The 22,121-nt window shown below is 43.0% G+C and overlaps 1 protein-coding gene and 1 pseudogene across 10 annotated transcripts in view; one reads left to right on the top strand and one right to left on the bottom strand.

Moving 5' to 3' along the window:
* The window catches only part of tenm4 (teneurin transmembrane protein 4), a 298,762-nt gene that overhangs the window by 95,963 nt on the left and 180,678 nt on the right, over nt 1-22,121 (bottom strand). For 8 of the 10 annotated variants that reach the window (XM_061826837.1, XM_061826843.1, XM_061826845.1 and 5 more), the window contains 4 exons: nt 19,039-19,137; nt 14,719-14,954; nt 5,916-6,080; nt 1,976-2,190 (listed from right to left, as the gene is read on the bottom strand). In XM_061826837.1, the coding sequence (XP_061682821.1) occupies nt 1,976-2,190; nt 5,916-6,080; nt 14,719-14,954; nt 19,039-19,137 (715 nt within the window). The remainder of the gene's footprint in view (nt 1-1,975; nt 2,191-5,915; nt 6,081-14,718; nt 14,955-19,038; nt 19,138-22,121) is intronic. The other 2 variants (XM_061826844.1, XM_061826846.1) reach the window with 1 other exon arrangement.
* Nucleotides 17,497-17,615, top strand: LOC133505405 (5S ribosomal RNA; annotated as a pseudogene).

The raw sequence follows: 22,121 nt of genomic DNA, 5'->3' as shown, positions 1-22,121 counted from the left end.
GGTGGTGAGGCCGGCCATAATGTACAGATTAGAGACGGTGGCACTGAAGAAACAACAGGAAGCAGAACTTGAGGTAGCAGAAATGAAGATGTTGAGGTTCTCGCCTGGTGTGACTAAGTTGGATAGGATTAGAAATGAGCTCATGAGAGGGACAGCCAAAGTTGGATGTTTTGGAGACAAGGTTCAAGAGAGCAGACTCCGATGGTTTGGACATGTTCGGAGGTGAGTACGAAGGTAGAAGGGTGCTGAGGAAGGAGCTGCCAGGCAAAAGAGCGAGAGGAAGACCAAAAAAAAGGTTGATGGATGTTCTGAGGGAGGACATGAGGACAGTGGGTGTGAGAGAGGAGGATGCACGAGATAGGCTTAGATGGAAAAAGATGACACGTTGTGGAAACGCCTAACGGGTCAAGCCGAAAGAAAAAGAAGAAATGCCATAGGCTACCCACTACCAGAACTTGTTCACTATATTTGTCAACTTAAGATATACCCCACCATTTTTTATGTCAAAACAGCTATGGGGTTGGTGTTCGTACATCCTTTTTTAAAAAAAATGTGGTGACTATTGCCATGAGTGCTGTTCATTGCTACCAATAGTGACACAAATAAAAACAACACACACATTTTGAGATAAATGAATGGACAAATGCAAGCAGCGAAACACATTGTTAGGGCTGTCCAAGCTGCTTGGCAATGTAGGGTCACAATTTTCCTGATAAGCTAGTGTATCATCAATTCGCCTTTGAGGATGTCACTTTTTCTTTTCTTTTGATATGATCGGCTGATGTGGTGTACTTTAATCGAAATCTGCAGGGGAAATTAAGTGAGTTTTCCAAATAACGTCTACGAGGAGTCACTTCATCATATTGGTGAAGACTCCATGAATAACAATGAGGCTGCATTTCACTTTCCTCTCCACTCTGATCAGGTGAGAAATGACCACTTTTCAAGACAACACAAGACTGAAAAAAAGCTAAATCACACTAGATGGTAATTTCCACTGAAATTAGGCTTGGGGAAAAGCAAAACGGCAGTTGTGCTAAGAGAATGAAATCTAAACTGCGAGCCAAGCAGCCAGATATGATTCATAACGAGATATATCTTGCGGAAATTAGACCAAAAGAAAAATCCTTCCTCTCACAGCCCCAGTGAGGCTCTGGCTCCTTTACGTGATTCATGGACGATACCCAACTGCAAAGAAATACATTGTGAATCCTCAACGACGTAACAAAGAATCTAATTCATAATACACTAGAAAGGGTTATGAATTGATTCCGCGCGGGATGCAACAATACAGCAATTTATATTCTGCAGCAGAGCAGAAATGTGTAAAATTGCTCATATCACGTAGACATTATTGTAAATGCAATACCAGTATAAACAAAGTACAGGGGGACCACCGTTTATGACAAAATTCTGTTTCAGCCAGATGTGGGAATACGCCACATTATCTATCAGTCATTAATAAGTCTTAAATGTCGAGATTCAGCCAAATAATAACCATAAATAATAACAGTACTTTGGTTATCCTAAACCAACCTAACAGGAACTGTTTAGTCTAATTTCATGTCAGACAGTCTTTGCCAAACACATTTTTAACCAAGAATGTAAATCCGACTAAACCTTTGCAGAAATAAGTACATTTCATGGTGACATTCGGTCACTTTTTGAATTTTTTACTAAATTTATGAAAAATTATGTTACATTTAACAAAATGTTACAAATTATCTTGAATGTTTTTTTTTTCTTATTGTTGTTATCATCGCTATTATCTTATTTAGAGCTGAATGCTACTAAAAGATTGGAGGAAGAAAATGTGCAGAAATGAGCTGATCAAAATGTCATATTTCATTATGTTTTTTTTGGTGTACGAAATCTTACAATTTTTTTTTGCTAATCGATGCATTTCATATGTTTGGACATTAAATCCCACCTGCTGAAAACAAATCTTGCATTGAATTTAGAGCCAAATTCCTACCTGTGTGTGAGACGGGGGGAGGCCCCTCCTGCCGTAGATCCCCACTAAGGCATCTTTGCTGAGGGACACGTTGAACTTCAGGTACATGGGGTGGTCCACGAAGATCTGGGACCGCCAAAAGACGCCAGGCGGGATCTGCTGCGTGACCTTGCGGCCCACGTCGATCTCGCCCATGTCGATGTAGCTGTCGTCGGGGAACAAGCTGTCCAATTTGCCTGAAAAGTCCACATAGACACCCACAAATGGAATGGATGGAAATGTATTTATTAATTATTATTAATTCAGTGGATGGAACCCTTGGATGTGGGGGGGCAAAATAAATCATTAATGTTCCTGTCATGTCGCCATTTATTTTCTGATCCGCGTATCCTCACAAGGGTCTCGGGAGTGACGGAGCCTATCCCAGCTATCATCTGGCAGGAGGCGGGGTACACCAAGAACTGGTTGCCAGCCAATCGCAGGGCACATAGAGAGAGCCAACAGTCGCACTCACAATCACACCTAGGGGCAATTTGGAGTGTCCAATTAATGTTGCATGTTTTTGGGATGTGGGAGGAAACCGGAGTGCCCGGAGAAAGCCGGAGAAAAGTTGCGCCACAGTGCCGCATAATAAGCATAAATACATTGATTGTGCTCCACTTAGGTCGCATCTGGATGTGTGCTGGTGTGAGATAGAAAAGATGGAAAATAAAACAAGATTGGAGCATGTTGGTTGCTTTAGTTAGTTCACCACTTGACGCTTTCGCTCTAGGAATATCAATCGAATGTTTTCCTTGTGGTTTTCGCCCCCTTGTTGCGTTTTAATAGAAGCCTAAACACGTTTTCAAAGTGATTTTCGACCAAAGTAATAGCTTGTCTGGGGAAAGTGAATTAAAAAGGTCGAGCATATGGCGGCACAAATGGTATGAGATCGAAAACACACACACACACATTGTACAGTTGTAATTGAACCTATAGTAATAAAGTGAGAGATGTAATTATATTTCAGAAGGATCTGGAAAGCTCCGCACAGCCGAAAATGTGGAAAGCTCCATATGCTGCTTATTGCACCTGGTACTGGACTCGGTCGAAATCTGTTAGACGAGCTCCAACGAACGTGCTAACGACAGCGAGCCTCGGGACACGGCGGCGGGCAGGGCTTTGGGTTGCAGATGGCGCTCGACTTCAAAATTCCATCAGTGGCAATGACTTGGAAAGATGAGTCATACAGTAAACAGTAAATAGCAATCGCCCAAACCTAAATACTATTGCCGTAGCACTTCCACTGCAGACTGTAATGATTAACATGTACACACCCCAACTCATCGGAGCCGAACCGATTGGTTTTACTGCTGCCACTGGGTCGACGTGTCAATCATTATAGGCAGCCCCTCTGTTAGGTTGGCATTTAAGTCCCACCTTCCTGCACGGTCATCATTGGCTGGCTTTTCAGTCTCTCTTCATATCATTACTGAGCAATTTACTACTGTGGATGTTTCTAGTCGTCAGCTGGAATCCAACTCTTTTATGTACACGTCCAGTTTTTCAACGGATAGGGGTGGAAGAGGATCTTGGTCAGCTTACCTGTGAAATTCAGTTTTGTAAACTATTGTACAAAGTAACAGATCTCTGTGGATGTCAACATTGCATTTGACATCAGCGGACCTTTTGAGTAGAAGATAAGGTGTAGGGCAGGGGTGCCCAAACCTTTTTTACCCCAAGATCTACTTTTCAAGCAGCCAGCCTCTCGTGAGTTATGGTGGGGGGTCTTCGGGGGGGGATGATGATGATGGTCCAAAATTGTTTTGGCTAATGTTATTTTGCGTCCTATATTTCAAATACAGAATTAGCTTTTTGTGGGCTGTATTGTCTGTGCTTTCATCCTGGATCAGGCTGTGTGCCAAGGTGCACTTTTTAAAATGACACACCATCTGATCCTGCACTTTCTACTTTGGCTTCAGACCAAACGTTCCCACTTGGAAAAGAGAAAATCTTATCCAGTTTAACCAGTCATTGCATCTTAAAACAACAACATTTCTTTTTTAACTTTCTCCATTAATATGGAAAGTAAAAATAAGCAGCATGTCTAGCTCGTCTTTGCTCTACTTTGCCTAGACTGTGTTGCTAACTAAAGCAGCGGTGGTGGACGCTCTCATTATAAAACACATTGATTGGCTGCGTAAGTACTGTAACATTTGTAATTATGAGTGTACCTCTTTAAGAGTGGGGGGGGGTGAGGTAAACTAGGAAAAAGAGAGTGTGGTGGAGCAGGGGTTGGTGTTCCGTGTGCTGCCTAAAAGAATTTTTTTACAGTATGTATGTGCATTGTGCCATTGGATGTAACAACCGCTCATCCCTCACTCATTGAATCACATTGCAACATGCCACAAACTGAACACCTCTATGTTATATTTTCAATTTGCATTGGATTTTTTTTTTTGGCGCACAACGCAGAATATCTGCGTAGAGACTGCATCATCGGTGCACAATTGCGCACACGCACAATTTAGAGGGAACATTGGCTGATGCCTTTTTGGTTTTTTTGCGGCACGCCGTCCCGCGATTGACGCATTGAGCACCCCTGGTGTAGGGTGTGACCCTTGGCTCGTCACATGGATCATGTGGGCGACAAAATCCAACAAACTCTAGAGCAGTATGCATGGGAAACAGAGAGTGCATGTCGTGATCTTAACAAAAGATGACGCTCACTGTTCATGGAGAAAATGAGGACCCCATGTAAAAAAGCCACGAATGTTTAACTTAAGAGCCATGCGGTGAGTCCAAGAGCCGAGTTTCTCGGTTGGGAATGAATTATTGTTTTGCCATCAAAAGCCCTTTCTCAATCTTCAATTTTGTTGTTTTGTTATTTGATCTGCCACAGAAGCGGAAAAGTATTAGGGTCACAGTCCCTGATGTACTTGTTTTAGGGGAAGAAAACCAGTTGAAATCAACCCATGTTCTGCTGCAGATTACTGAACAACAGAAAAAGGTTAGAGTTGTAGGTTTTTAGTTAGTTTCAGTAGGTTAGCTGCTGATAGTGTTGAAGAACAATAACCTCTCTTTAAAGAGCAGTCCAAATTCTCCAAAATGGCTTGGAGTTTTGGGGAACTTAGCTTTGAAAACACTGATATGTCAAGATGAAAGCTTCATCAGTCACTGACAGGCTGTTCAGTCATTCTTTGTGTCATCTTTGGGTGGCCTACGTGTCAGTCGTTGCCAAGCCAATTAGCTTATCTGGCTGAACTCCATGTAAATATAGTGCTTGCGCTGCGGTGGCAAAATACGACAAGGACTCGTCATTGTTACCAGTGACAGCAGACCAGAATGAGACTTATTCCAAAAACTATTGATTTCCTATCCCTGGCGGTAGAGCTCGGGCCTTTTCGGCAGCCGCCGCCTCGCTCGCTAAACACACTTTTCTGCCATGTGTTAAATGAAAAAAGACAAGTGCGGGATCCATCTATATGGTAATGACCCCATTCTCTACCTTTTGCGGCCTGCCAGTGGCAAATGGCACGGCTACATTTTGGCCCATTTGCTCCGGAATGGAGGGGAGCAAAGTTTCCTGGAGCCGAGCCGGCGGTACCGTGGGGCTAGCACATGCTTTCTTTGGCTGCCAGGCTCGGCGGTCCGGGCGGGGAGATGAAAGGATCGCATCCGTTATGAAGGGCGAACGGGTGGCTAATCCCCCCACTAACCCCCACAATTGTAGCCCCGGGACACTGGTTCCTTTAAGCTGTGCCATTTTCTCCCTCCAGGAACAAAAAATGCTTTCCCACTGACAAGCACTTTCACAGGATTACAATGCAGATCTTGCCGCATGCCACAAAGGCCCAAGTGGGCGCAATGTGAAAACAACCGTAGACTCGCCGCAAATGTCACTAGCGAAACTTTAGTTTTTAGTTTCCCCGGAACTTTCTGCCTGTGTTGTTGTGATAAACCACTTAGAAGTTGAACTTACCGTCGTTTTTGCCCCTGCGATCAGGTACCTCCGAGCCCGTGTTGCCGAGAGGCCTCAAGCTCAGGTCGGTAGGGAAAGGTAGGCCACTTGTGTTGTCGTCAGTCACGCGGTACATCTGTCTCTGCGTGGGCTTCAGGTGCCAGTTTAGTCCGAAAAGGTGCATTGCTGACGAGGGGGGGATGCAGAAAGTGCATTATGGTTATTGAAAAGATTCGTCAAGTTGTTTGGGAAAATCAATGATCAACTGCACTGATAATTTAAGAACACTGTTGCTAGTGGAGGGTTCAAACACCCTCAGGGGTAAGGATGCCAGATTCAAGTTTTCAAATATAAAACCATCACAATGATGGTGTGAACAGTCAGCAAAAGTTGGCCAATGAGTGTACAGCGAGACTGCAGGAAGGTGGGACTTACATCCCAGCCTTGCTACAACTACAGTTTTATTACAAATTGTGGATTTTCGTTCTTCTGTCTATGCCACTGATCTATAGTTTCAGGAAAAACAATGAAATACATTTCCACTAAATGGCAGAAGGTACAATTAACCTTGTTGTCATTCATATAACTAAATAATAGTTTTGTGTTCTACAAAACGCTCAAGATTTCTCGCTGGGTATAAAATTCATTATTTATTGTGCCTTGAGATTTTTCAAATGTAAAACATGTCTCTGCTCAATAAAGCCTGAGAAACACTGGAGTAGCGGTTCACCTGACTGATTTTCTTGTAGATTAACAAATTAAATGACGATGTACTACTGGCAACAAGTCCGTGGTGGGCAGCTGTTTGCAATTCGCGCAAGTCAACCGTGATGAAATCCAGGCCTATCGAACACAAAATGGGATCGCTGAAAATTGATGGATGGATTGTCGCAAATGGATCCGTGAGGTTATGATGGGGAAAAAAAACGACAACAACTTGACGCCACCCAAAATCGCTGCAAGCGAAAATGGAAAGTTGAACTCAAAGATAACGTACAGCTTAATAGTTAACGGCAAATTCCGCTGAGCTTTGGCATCCGAGTGCCACGCTGACCCTGAGCGACAGCATCTGCTTGCCGACGTTGGCATGGACCTCCGCTGACGCCTTGGGATTGCTCCAAGCAGACTACCCACCACCCTCCACCCCAACGGCAAGACTGAAGCCAAAAAGTTAAAAAACAAACAAAAAAAAAACAGCCGGTAGACACAAAAGGGTATTTCAATGTGAACTCAGCGGATAAAGCATGCTGATATTTTACAAGTTTGACAGAAGAAATGTCCTACAACGATGGTGTGGGGGACAAGGGTTGGTGGTGGGGGGGGGGGGGGAGTTGACAGATCACCAATACGAGAATGGACAAGAAGAGCTTAGCGAGGCAAAACAAACTCGTCAGAATTGTAGAGTCAGCAGAAAAAAGGACCAGGAACTCAATAAGGCCATTTTATTGGTTTGTTGCTTCTCTTAACCTCTTCTGGTAAATAAGCGCACAGTTCATTTATCAACTTTGAAATTGGCACTCCTCACAGGCCGACGTTAAGCGAAAGAAGCCAAAGACATTCCCATTTCAGGTTATTTGAAATTCGATGACAAGCCAATCCTGACATTTTTTGACTAAGCAGACAAAATCATTCATCGTATGATCATTTTGTGTACTTTATCTTCTCCCTTCAAAGTATGACACTCCTGATTTATTTACATAAACAGTGCTAAAGAACAATGTCGTCATTAAAAACTACAGTATATGGAAACTATATCTTTGATTAAGCGTCATCCTCATTCCCTTTGTTCTGACACATCACATACCAAAATGTCTTTTCTTCCCCCATACATAACACGCCGTGGCAGTATCACAGAAAAAAAAACTTTGGACACAAGGAGACAAATTACACGATTCTCATTGCTATGTTGCTCTTTGTGTAGACTTTGCCGCCCGAGCTTGTTTTGATGACACAAACAAAAAAACAGACAAAACAATGGGATGAAGAACATCAATTTCCTGACATTAAAATAGGCTCAAGATGGAGAATTGCAGAACAAATAAACACTTATTATCAAGCTCGTTTTACACTAAACACAAATATACTATATATGGATATCGCCTCTCAGCATCAGTACACAAGTATCACTTCAAAACACACAAGTACTACAAGTACTGATACGAATTCCTCAGCAAGGTCTCAAAAAGTTGTCAAAGTAAAACACTTATCACCACCTCGTCCTGAGAAATGAATCACTTAATATCTAATTTTTCATTCTATTTACAGGCGCCTTTCCAGCAACTCAAGGTCACTGCACAGTCATACTTAAAAGAAATCAAGACCTCCACCCACTGCCCCCCCCCCCGAAAAAAAAAAAAAACTCAACTACTTAAAACATCAATTGAAATGGCAAATGATACGGGGAACATTCAAGCAAATATTCAGTCCTGAGTAGGTGTGTGTTGAGTTTAGATATGAACAGCGTCAATAAAGATGGTTGTGAGTTCTGAAGAAGAAATTCTGATGTAAAACAAAATATGTAAAACATAAAGGTTGAATGCCCGGTTGAAATTGAGTTCTTTGAAATCAGATATGCTGGATTCCTAAAGACAACTTTTATCCCAAAATCCCCAAAATTGTGTGGCACATTGTCAGAAGGAAAGAAAATCCTTTGAGGGTTTCAGGAGGGACTTCCAACTGTTTCCGATCCAGCATCAGCACGGCGTAATCCCGCAAGTGCAGTTAAAAATAACCCAACTCGTGAGAACCTGGTCAGATGATGAGAGCAATTTTCAAGATGTCAGACCTCTTAGACCTGAACGTGGGGGCCGAAATTAAGATGAGGTGGCCTCCTCCATATTTTACTGTATATTCAGTGAAAACCTTGTGCAGGTATAGGCGCTAGTAATCCCCCACACACTCGCGATAAGACATTTAAAATGCCATTCAGGTTTAAAGGGAAAGGCTACGGAAAAGACTGCATAAACATAGCAGTACTCAGTACTTAGTGTACATAAATGTCAAGTCTTGTCTGTGCGCTTTTCTTCAAGACGTCGGCAAGGCATTGATCTATGTCGGGGACGACAACCAGCGAACAAACTGAGCACTCGTCGTTTTATTTGTCATCGCCAAAGCTGCCTTTTTGATTTGTGGTTTTATGCCCAGTTTGTGGCGAGGGAAAGAGAAAGAGCGACCGAGCGAGCGCGTCGGGCAGCAAACACATTTTCACAAAGTCACCAGGCAGGGGGGGGGTGTGTCGTTCCAAGTGTCCCAGTAATGTGTCTTCGCCTAGGCCCATTCTTCATTGCGTCCGTCCCCGAGGCCTCCAATGGCAAACCGGTGCCCCTGTCTTGAAAGATTTACATCGGGGTGTCTGTCAAAGGCAGAAGATTACACCCGAGACGAGAGAGAGACCCCATTTTGTTGGCGTTTTTTTTTTTCCTGGATGTGCAAACTTTGCAATGTCACAAGGCAGGTTTTGTGGGACTAACTAGACACTTCTAATGAGACATCCACTGACGGAGACAAGCTGCGCTCTTGACAAGCCGCTGACCTCTCAAGAGTTTCCAAGCGCATGCTGTGGCCTCTTTTCGCTTACATCTTGGCAGGAAGGTTGGGTCACACCGAGTGCCAATTAGGGGACACGGAAATAAAAGACTCCTCGGCCCATCTGAGTTGAGTCCACGCTGCTCGCCGCCGGCTCGTCCGCCGATGTGATGGCTCAAGTGACGGCCGTGTTTCTGGTCATATCGCCAGCTTTTAATCATAAGACATGCGTCTGAACTCCCCAGCGAACGTTAACATTCTGAATATATAATCTACATTCCAAGTTGTTAAGAGCCTGGCCCCGGTTTCACGTACAGCAATATTTAAAAAGACACACATGGAAACAAACAAGTCCATCCATCCATCCATCCATCCATCCATCCATCCATCCATCCATCCATCCATTATCTACCGCTTTTCCAGGTCGCGGCGGATGTAGCTTCAGCAGGGATACCCAGACTTCCCTTTCCCCAGCCACTTCTTCCAGCTCTTCCGGAGGGATCCCGAAGTGTTCCCAAGCCAGCCGAGAGACATAGTCTCTCCAGCGTGTCCTGGGTCATCCTCGGGGTCTCTTTCCAGTGGGACATGCCCCGGAACACCTCACCAGGGAGGCGTCCGGGAGGCATCCGGATCAGATGCCCCAGCCACCTCAAATGGGTACTCTCAATGCGGAGGAGGAGCAGCTCGACACTGAGCCCCTCCCAGATGACGGAGCTTCTCCTATCTCTAAGGGAGAGCCCAGACACCCTGCGGGGGAAACTCATTTCTGCCGCTTGTATCCGGGATCTCTTTCTTTCGGTCAAAATACTAAAAAAAAAAAAAAAAAAAAAAACCTACCCTTATCCTGAATGTAGTTCCACTGCACTTATTTCTTATTATATATAGGAATGGATGACACCTGACAGCGTTACTTATGTCCACTGTGTAATTTTGTTTTGGTCGCCGTCATTTCAGAAAATTCCACTTCACAACAACAGGATGTTGGAAATAGAACCAAGGGCTGCGCTATTTTTTTGACAGTTTTGAAGGGTTCATTACCTCAATTGAGAGAACGTCGACACATATTATGAAAAGCAAGCGAATCAAGTCTCCCAAATTCAGCTTTCTTTTTCTTGAAAGTTGTCATCTCCTCTTTTGTCTCATTTGGCCTTTTCCTCTTTCTGCAGAATCTGTCCAAAACTATTAGTTTTTCTCCTCATTTTTGGTAGATTCTTGTTGCTGCTATGTTAAACAGAAAGGAATACCATAAAAAATGCATTTTAAAATGGGTTGTACAAGTAGACAGAAAAGGGGGCTTATCTAATGCGTACCAGGAGGTAATTCCACAGTTTGGAAGCAGTGACGGAAAAAGCCCTCTCGACTCTTCCATGAAAGGCTTTCGGACCTTCAGGAGCAGCTAGTCAGCTGACCGAAAGCAGGAGGGCAGTGATGGAGGAGCTGAGAAAAGTTAAGACTGGGCAAGAGCATTTGGAGTTTTGAAAGCAAATATCAGTCTTATAATGAACTCGAAATTGCATAGGCAGCCAGTGGAGGCAAGCAAAAATGGGAGTTCTGTTCTCTGGTTCCACTTCCAGTAAGAGGCAAGCCCGATTCAACTGTGACACATCCACGGAATATCCTGTTGCTTGCCTGAGACTACATAGATGGATTGAAATGATTAGAAGTGCCCACATAATGTATTCATATTCAAAGTTTTTGTGCGATTTCAGAGATGTGCTTTCCCACAATTGGTCAAAATCCACGTTTCCCAAACCATATCCAACATGGATCGTTAAAAGAGAATTTCAAGCACAATTAGCATCCTTCATTGTGAAATCTTTATGTTTTATTGATCATGCCATGACTTAAAGCCAAATTTGCGCGTCATTGAGTTACGCGCGGCTAAAGGCGAGCAACCAAAACCAACTCTCAGGTCACAACATACATCACGAGGCCTAATTGGGATAATTCGACATCTCGCCTCCACTTCCCTCAATTATAATCTTGCACAATTAATTGCACTCGAAATCAAATGGCATTTTCTCAGCAGCATTTTAATTAAACGTGGCCGCTGATTGGGGTGATGCTCGGTCTCCTTGTCTTTTGATGCACCTGGAGATAGAGTGAGTTTTTTTTTTTTTTTTTGGTATGAATACACAGTGTGATGAAGCTTTGGATCAGGACCCTAAAAATCCACTTTTCATCCTGCTTAAATCTCGGAGATTTATCTCTAATCACCACAGGCCCCAGAACTCGCTAATAATCTTTTGACAAAATAATGAATTTTTAAATAAAATGGATTACTATTAATGTAGTTTTTAGTGTGCTTGGCTCCTGGGGGAAGGAAGAGCCGGAAATTGATAACCTTCCCCGATTGTTATGGCTTAATAACTACTCAAAATGTCCTCAATGAAAATTTCATTTGTCTCGCTCTAACCGATTTTTTTCTAGACAGTTGACAATCACATTCTATGTGACCACAAAATTAGGTACACCCGCACCTTATAATGACGTGATGTACAAAACAAAAATGTATTATAAATGATTATAAAAGCCAAATATTTATAAAATTCAGGACTTTCAGGTTTGTATTTTTCCACACAAACAACATGGAAACAAATGACATGGAAAGAAATTAAGTGAATGAAGTTCTTTATCTTTCAGTCTTTCACCTTTACTCCTCATACTTCCACATATTCACACGACTCAGACTATTACAAATATTCACAAAAATGTTGCAAATTCCAGACACCAACAACAACTAAAAATTAAATTCATTATCTCATCACACGGCTGTATAGCTATTTACTTGCATAGCTGAACTGAGCTTAAACTGTGCTTGATTCATTTCTGACTGACAGAATTAATTTCAAAATTCCTTATTAACTTCAAGGTCGCGAGTTGGCTGAGTTCATATATTGGATGAGGAAAAGTCATCACGAGACGCCTGTGTTGACAATCTCCATCCCAACGTGATGGCGGCTGACTTTGACCCAAACGTATCGCTGGGATAACATTCGAGCTGGTCGCGTGCAAAAGCCAGCAATTAAAAGTCCAGACGTGTTTTTCGACTGCCCCTTTTATGCATTCGAGGGGCTCCAAATTGCACCATTAAACCTGCTAATAGATCATAATCTGATAGCAGATAATCATGAGAACTTCAAAAGGGAAACGTTCATGGTCATCACGAGTATTTATTCAACCTTTTAGCATTTTGTAATCTTGCAAAAGCACACAACAACCGTATTAAATATGAGTCATAGGAATTAGTCAGGGGTGGGAAGCCATTTATGGTCAACAGACAAATTAGATTATTATTTTTTTTTTTTTTTAAAGGTAGAGATAGGGCAGGTCACTTGTTAATGGAAAAAAAATGTATGTACATATGCACATGCGAAATATGGAATACATTTTATTATCATCAGTAAATCATAATTAATTTAAAAAACATTTAATAAAATATATTAAACCAGTTCAGGGTGTACCCTGCCTCCTGCCCGTTGACAGCTAGGATACCGGAGGATAAGTGGCAAAGAAAATGGATGGATGGACATTAAAATATGTAAAAAACACGTTTTATTTACAAGTTATGTATCAACCAACTGTTTACTGAGATAAATGAATAAATAAGAGTTTCATTTGAGAAAAAAAGTATTCAAAAATTTGTATACCTGTGTGTGTGTGTGTGTGTGTATACATATATATATATATATATATATATATATATATAATATATATATATATATATATATATATATGAGAGAGAGAGAGAGAGAGAGAGAGAGAGAGAGAGAGAGAGAGAGAGAGAGAGAGAGAGACGAGAGAGAGAGAGAGAGAGGAGAGAGAGAGAGAGAGCGAGAGAGAGAGAGAGAGGAGAGAGAGAGAGACAGAGAGAGAGAGAGAGAGAGAGGAGAGAGAGAGAGAGATGGCAGCACGGTGGAGTAAAGTGTTGGCGTCACAGTTATGAGGACCCGGGTTCAATCCCAGCTATCCCTGGCTGTAGTACTCTCGCGACCCTTGTGAGGATAATAAGTGGCTAAGAAAATGGATTGATGGAGGTATATATATACACACACACACACACACACAATGACTCTTAAATATAGAAAGGCCAAAATGACCACTTTGCCAATTGTGGTTTAAGTATTCTAAATTGTACTATTAAATATAGAGGTGGAAAATCATTTGCATCCACATTATCAACAGAACTGCGAGCGGAAAAAAGTGAATGGTCATCTCGAGTTTTATCCCACCTCTTGGCATCTTTACAAATGTCGGCTCTCTGAACCGTCAGAAAGAATCAGGAACCGTATTAAATAAAGATCATCGAGATAAATGATACCGTACATTACCCGTGCGTGATTCACTTAGGGGCTGGCCAAAAGACAGAGAGCTGATTTAATAGCGCAGAGATAGCCTTTAGCCAGCTGGGCTGCGCAGGTTGGGGGGAAATTTATTAAAAAAGAAATATAAAAATGGGCAAGTCTTTTCTTATCTGAGGAGCGGACATCAGCAAGAACGGTGATTGCACTTTTCTCAAGTGACAACGTTATCCCGGTCAAGGTTAGCTGGCTTGTGACAAAGCAATGAAACACTGCAAAAAACGGCCTTAAAAAATGCAAAGAAATGAAATGCATTTTTTAATTCAAGCAAAATCAACTCCCAACACACAGAAGGAATTGACATGACTAGTTTGAAAAGCACCCACCCATGTCTTCAAACCTGTGTATTTGTACTACCTTACAACTGTGTTGTACATTTTTTTTTCGACTGAGGGTGACAGACAGAAAAATGAAAAAATTAAATATGCTGTTGGTGAACAATTGCAGATATATACAGTGAACTTAAAAAAAATGTCAAAATCTTCACTTGTTATTGGCAAAATGTTACAAATGTTAGAGTGATATTTATCTATTCATTTTCTGTAGTGGATACTGTCACTCGGGTCGCGAGTGTCCTGGAGACCATCAAAGCTGACTTCGGGCACGAGCCCGGGGACCACCAGGACTGGTCGCCAGCCAATTACAAGGCAAGTCTTCAATTAACTAATTCACTGCCGGAACCCAACTGTTAACTGCCACTGACTAATAAATTCATCGCGTATAATTTTCAACAGTTGGAAATTGGCTCTCGCCCAGCTCGTCTGTGAAATTCAATCTTCTACGTGACTGAAATGACAAGCAGATGCTAGTAGATAGCGGTGTTGCTTTGGATTTGAGATCAGCACATCTTTTGAGTAGACAACATGGAAGCATGCTACAGATGGAAGACAGATGTTGGCGAGGATAAGCTGCACAGAAAACAAAAGGCTGGAACTCACCGATGAAGTAGGCCAGCAAGAAGAGCAGCGTGACGGAGACCAGGATGGCGCTGAGGGCAGCGCATTTCCAGTTGCAGTGCTTGTAGGGCTTCTTGAGACTGAAGGCGGGCCGGGAGAAGGTGCTGCGCGGCAGGGGTCGCGGCGGCGGCGAGTACACCGTGCTGGAGGTCAGCGGGTACCCCGGCGAAGTGGTGCAATACATGGGCGAGGTTCCCCCTGGCTTGAACAGGAAATGCCTGCGGGGAGAGAAGTGATTTGAGTCGATGTCAACGCTGGCTGTCTATGAAGTGTAATTGTGTTCCCAGGCACACTCTGTACCGTCGCCATAGTAACCCTGCTGCTGGATTAGCCGCGAGACATAAAACGTACGAAAACAGCAGTCCCCAACATTTTTGAGCCCGGGGGCTGAGTTCATATCAAGCAATAATATCTTGACAAAAACAAACCAGTACAGGATCAACATTTTACATTTTCTTCTACGTTTTTTCCAAACAATAACGATTCATGTGCAGGTTTTTTACCAAATTTATCTTGCCAGTTGTCTACTTCCTGTTTTTGTTGTCATATCTTCAACATTTTTATCAACAAAAGATTTCTTTTCCCATCCATCCATCCATCCATCCATCTCGCTCGCTACCTACCAGGAAAATTTTCTTCAGTCTCTTTTCATCCTTGTGCTAAATGACCCAAATGATCAGTAGTTGAGGACTCCTGCACGAGACTTTGCTAAGAGAATCAATATTAAATCATAGTAGCCGCCTTGATTTTTTTTTTTTTTTTTTTTTTTTTTAACATATCCAGGGGAAAGAATCAAGGAGCAATTCCAGGAACGCGCAGAAGTGCGTGCACGCCAAGGCCATTCATTCGTCCTTTGAGGACAGCGCCCGGGCCACGTGAGAGGGGCCGCACTAGCGTTCCATCAGAGGCGGCCGCGCCACTGTCAAGGCCCTTTTACTGACACGTTTACAAGAGGTGGACGCGAGTGATTAAACGTCTCGTTACGATGCGGCACGGAGGACATGACTGGGAACATGTGTTACGTTTAAGTACAGGGGCAGGGCAGACATGGTGGCACAACTTGAGGAGTGATGACTTCCATTTTTTTGACACCTATTTAAAAAATTACTATGTAACAACCTGACCATGGAGTATTAAACCTCTATAGGCTACTCATAGCAGTTGTTGTATTTGAGGCTTTTATCGATTAAAACTGCTGTCAATGATAAAGATTCCCCTGCAGCGCCTTCTTTGAATGATTTGGCTCCCCCTCTCCCGTTAGCTAATTTCTAATCCTATCCAACCTGCTCCCCCTTGAGAGAACCTCCACATCTTCATTTCTGCCACCTCCAGCTCTGCTTCCTGTTGTCTCTTTCGTGCCACCATCTCTAATCCGCACTTCATGCCCGGCCTCACCACTACTTTATAAACTTTGCCCTAGGAGAAAGAGAGAGTCACATAACATACCAGACGCATTCCTCTAACCATTCCAACCTGCTTGGAACAGCGTCTTTACTTCCTTACCAGAGTCACCATTGCTCTGGATTATTGACCCCAAATATTTGAAGTTGTCCCCGCCCTCTCTTCTCCCTGTAGCTTCACTCTTCCCCCTCCACCTCTCTCATTCATACACATATATTCTGTTTTACTTTGGCTAATCTTAATTCCTCAATGCATTCCTTCTGCCTCTCCTTAGTCCTCTCTCTTATTCATTTAATTCTTTCCTTGTATGACTTTCTGTACTTTGTGGTTCCACCACCAAATCTGAATCTCCCCTTTCCTCAAACAAGATATCTCACATATTCTCCTGCCTTTTTCTCTGCTCACTTTGGCTGCAGTAGTCCAGTCATCCGGGAGCTCCTCCTGTTCATTGAGAGCCTGTCTCACCTCTTTCTGAAAGGCCGCACAACATTCTTCCTTTCTCAGTTTCCACCACATGGTTCTCTGCTCTACCTTTGTCCTCTTAATCTTCCTACCCACCACCTGAGTCATCCTACACACCACCATCTTATGTTGTCGAGCTACACTCTCCCCAACCACTACCTTACGGTCAGTAAACTTCTTCAGATTACATAATCTGCGCAAAATATAATCCACCTGCATGCTTCTACCTCCGCTCTTGTTGGTCACTCTATATTCCTGCCTCTTCTGGAAAAAAGTGTTCACTACTGCCATTTCCATCCTTTTTGCAAAGTCCACCACCATCTTTCCCTCAAAGTTTCTTTCCTGGATGCCGTACTTACTTCTTCATCGCCCCTGTTTCCTTCACCAACATGTCCATTACAATCTGCACCAATCACACCTCTTTCGCTGTCTGGGGTGGTCAGAACTACTTTATCTAGTTCCTTCCAGAATTTCTCTTTCAAGTCTAGGTCACTCTCACATTATACATAACACCCTAAATATCAAGTTTCAGCCTCATCACTCGATCTGATACTCTTTTCATTTCCAAGACATTCTTAGCCAGCTCCTTCTTTAAAATATCCCCGACTCCATTTCTCTTCCCATCTCCCATAATTTAAATCCTGCCCCTGAACTTGTAGACTTGCATGCTCTTTCGGATGCACAATGATCAACGTTCTCCTAATCATCCTGTCAACCAACTCGTGAGGTTTTCCTTTTGTAGTCTCAACATTCAATGTCCCCACCCTCAATTCTAGGCTCAAGTTAGTCAAACTAGCTTCTGAAGCTGTTTTTTTTTTCTTCTGGTCTTCCAGACGGCGCTAAAGAGTGCGTTTTGGCAGGTTAATTTTTAGGACCCTTACACTCATACAATTTAATGCTTACGACCATGCTACCCTGAGAACGCCCGATCTCGTCAGGTCTCGGAAGCTAAGCGGGTTTGGCCCTGGTTAGTACTTGGATGGGAGACCACCTGGGAAGACCAGGTGCTGTAAGTTTCTCTCCCCGGCTAAATGCAGAGGGGTTCCGTCAGGAAGGGCATCGGGGTAAAACTGTGCCAAACAAATATGCGTTCATCTAGGATGACATGCTGTGGCAACCCCTAATGGGACAAGCCGAAAGGAAAAGAAGAAGAAGAAGACACTCATACAATTTAATTGGACTATATATTGGGCAAAAATATTTTAACAATTCACCTAATTTAGGGAAATTCCCAAGTTGGAATTCGTCAGTTTACAAGCATTGGAATCCGTCCAAAATCGTTGCTTTAAACCAAAATTACTGACTTCCTGTTTAACCCCACGCATTTAAGCTTTTCGAGAGTCTTTTTATAGTAGATGTGTCCGTCCAATGTCGTGTCGACCAGTGAATTTGGTGTGGGGCTCATTTTTTTCCCCCTAATTTCTTACTTTTTTTTTTTTCAAGCAGGTTCTCCTGAGTGAATACGAGGGTGTTCTGTAAACCATCCATGTTTGATCATTATTCAAAGGACATTTTTCATTTTGCCATGAAAAAAGTCTTGCGAGGATGCATGTAGGTTTACTTCACATTGTTTTCATTTATTCTTATATTGTATTGCTTTTTAAAAAAAAAATCCAATTACAGGAGTATGAACAGGTTTTAATCGCTTGTGTTTATACTCGCAGACTAAAACTACTTAAGCATAAAATCCAATTAACTGATTGGTTTCGGAACAGGATAAAGGTGCGGATCAAGGAATTTTGCTAAATGGATTACTGCCACTTTTGTGAGGCTATGCCACCCTATGTTGCAGCTCCTAGCAGGCATGGGGTGTTAAAACTTTTGATTTGTCAATGTTCACATGGTTATATATGCAAAACGTTTTCAGTAGGCGATTGGGAAACTATTGAGTATTGTGTCCTATTGGATTATTTCAGGATTTAGCCTCCAGTTCTTATGCTGTATGAACTAACGCCACCTTGAGGACTTCAGCGAAAAACTTTCAACAGAAACTCTTTTTGGGGGGGTGTTTCATGGTTTGCTTCTCTTATGTACAGTATTAATCTCGTCGCTAAACCCAAGGGACCAATCTACAGCTATCTAGCATTTCTTTCATGCTTGGAAGAGGTTCCATGGTCTACCGAGAGTCTTTCGAGGTATCGTTATTTTTCTTCACTGATTGTCCGGGAGAAAATAATGGGCTTGCATTGCCTCACAATCGGACATACGGGGTCTGTTTTGCACGCCCTCTTAAGTTAGCGATTACGCTTCATTATACGCTAAAGGGCTACATGGGGACGGCCTGAGCTACTGGCACACACACACACCACACACACACACACACACACACACACCACACACACACACACACACTCCGATGGCATTGTGAGATCAGAGAATGTCTGATGGAAACATAGCGCAAGGCATTGGCGACAGAAGCGGGGAAAGCATGCGACCTACCCGTCGTTGTAGGCGCCGTCGCGGCGAGCGGACGCCAGTATGTCCATCTCAATGAGGTTGTCCTGTAAAGTCTCAAGGAATGCCTGCTTTGCTATGTTTCTACACACAGGTGGAGAGATGGATATGAAGCCGCTGGTGAGATGCTCGTGCAGGGAGCACAGAGAAAATACAGTGTTCTGCTCAACATGGACAGACAGCGGGGAACATAGAACACCTTATGGAACTACTGGTACTATTACTACTACTATCACTACTATGACGACAAAGGTGGGATTAGCCCTTGAACCATCATTTGGGCACGCCGGCCTACCTGGTTTTGTACGAGCCCTGCCCTTCTCTGCAAGCGTCTTGCTCCTCTGTAATGAACATTAGAGCGTTCTGGCTCCTTGTAAGGTTGTGGTTGGAAGAGAACAATGTGTCACTTACAAATGGGAAACCTTACGGTGACTAATATTTGGTGCAATTGGTTTAAATGCGTTGCTAGTGGTAAGTCGTCCCCTCAAAGCCACCACTCATTAACAGGGAAGAAAATAGTTTGAATACCGAACAGGGTAACCAACAGATGAAACCAGGGCCAAAGTGGAAGGACATACGTGCTGCCAAACAGGATTTGGAGTAGAGTCCAAATGAGACAAAGGTGAAGAACATGGGAAATTTTGGTAGGGATGGAGCCATCTGAACATTGGAAGACACTAAGGACAAATGTGAAGGATATAAGGTACGTCACTGCAGCTAGGAAGACACGCGGGACAAGAGTAAAGGACATAAGGTAAATGGGGTCCTTAGATGAGAAACATTTGGGGACCCAGGGAAAACAAAGGATCAAGCTAGAAGGGTACATAGGGGACCAAGAGATCATGAGGACACTACAGAGTCAGGACTAAGGGAACATAGCGGACACAGTGAAACAGGTAGGGCAACGAAAAACTGAAGACATGTGGTACAAAGTACATGGGTATAGGGTGGTGCGTGACATCGATGACAAATGGATAATGCAAGACACAAGGGACAAAGATGATGAACATATTGGTCAAGGGGTAAATAGGAGACAAACAGACAATGGAAGACAGTAGGGCTCAAGTTGCAGGGCATAGGAAAATGGCAAACATGGGTGAGAAATGTACAATGGAAGACACTGTAGGGACTTAGGGATTGTGAAAGACCGGGGGGGGTGGCATAGTGGAGAAAACAGAACTGGTAGACGAAGACACTGGGGACAAAGTTGAAGTACAGAGAGGCAACGGGGTATATAGGAAACAGAACACGGGCAACACTTGAGATGAAGGTGTGGGGGGGTGTTACAGATGGAGCCAATGGAACTTGGAAGACCCTTGGGACAAATGTGAAGGATCTGGGGTAATGCCGTACATAGGTGACTAAGTGTCGATGCAAGATACTAGGGACTGTGGGATAATAAGTGACAAACGGAAGATGTAAAACACCAGGGAGAAAGGGAACAAAGTGGAAACAGGATACATGAGGCAAGTAGGCAACATCAAGGAAACTCGGGGGATGTTGGGAGACGCGGGGGAGGGCAGGAAGGGGGGGGGTGCATGCTTAGCACTGCCGTTGCTTTGCGGGGACGACATTTGCAAAAGCAGCTTGTCACTACGATTGCTTTCGCGTGAGGAAGCAGCCTTAATGAAGCTTGTGCACAAGCCTCGCCAAAGTAAGGCACGTTTTCACTTCATGCTTAATATTCCCGCTCGCCCTGGTCAGTTCCATAAGCAAACAACAATGAAGGAATGGCCCATCCACATGCGGCAGGCTGCTGCTCCAAGAGAAAAGTTCTGCTTTTGAAGTCCTTACGCGGTGGAGTAATCCAATTCTTAATGAGCACAGATACCTGGGAAAGAAAGATCACGCTGGATACCGACGGACTGTTGAGATTGGAATGCGACGCGCCACGACGCAATTCATATTTTGATTTCGAGGGCCATTGTTACCCTGTCACCTACTTTGTTAACAGCCCCATAGAACGTATTTGGACACGCCTTTTAAATTTTTTTTGCAAGTCAGAAAACCTGAGCTACTGATTAGCTGTGGCAAAATCTAGATGCTCAGTGGCAACTATTGACCTGGAGCTATTTAACCCTCCCATTCTGCTGTTTTTCTCCAATGTCCACACAGTTACTTTTGAAAATATACAGTACTATGTTTTTCCATGACAAGTGGAAAATTCTGGAAATAACGCAAAATCAGTTTTAGATTACAGATTACTTCCATAATGTTTTCCCAAACTACCCTTGAAAATGTTTTGTTTTAAACATTCCAGTGTCCAGGTGTTTTATTTTTTTCATCAAAATTAACGTATAAAATAGAAGAAAAAGAATTAGCATTTTGTCATCTTTAAAAAGAAAAGGTCCCATTAACCCCTGGAACTTGTTATGAAAACAAACACGAGTGTAAATTGCATCCCATGTAAATTCATATACTAATTAAAAATCTACAAATCAATGAATTAACAAGGTCATCCTACTTTTAATCATTTAATTTTATTTATTTATTTCTTATGCTGGACACTTTTACCTGCAGCCTCATAGCAGCACTGAGATGTACTCTGAAACATGTACATGAAATACTTTCCTAACTAGCTACACCGCATCGTGTTGGTCGTCACTACAAAAATCTGTACAGAATATGAATAAATATATCAAAAGTACAGTACTCCAAAGTTGCCCAAAATGTTAAATACAGTCATCGAATCCCTTTTCAGTGTGATTCACAAAAATAAACCTATTGAATGGCTACATTCATCAGTCATGGTGAGGCTATCGTACGGAGAGTGTTCGCGTTTCTTGATTCGGTTCTGAGTGGTAATAATGAGACCCGGCCCACATTAACACCGATAACACTCGACGTGAGCGCTTCTCATCGAGGAACATGCGTCGCAACACGCCGGCTGATTAATGCGGCATAAACACGGGTCTCCGGCGCTTTTCACTTCACATCCGATGTGATTATAATTGAGATTTGGCCGTGTCACCACGGTAACCAACACGCAAACAAAAGGCCCGCCAGCAGCACTTTTCTCTTGTTTGTTAAAATTGTGAGCCTTGGCATCCTGACTGAAGGGGTACTCC

Source organism: Syngnathoides biaculeatus, chromosome 8, assembly GCF_019802595.1.
Source record: "Syngnathoides biaculeatus isolate LvHL_M chromosome 8, ASM1980259v1, whole genome shotgun sequence".
Classification (NCBI taxonomy): Eukaryota; Metazoa; Chordata; class Actinopteri; order Syngnathiformes; family Syngnathidae; genus Syngnathoides; species Syngnathoides biaculeatus.
This window is presented reverse-complemented; position numbering and strand designations above follow the sequence as displayed.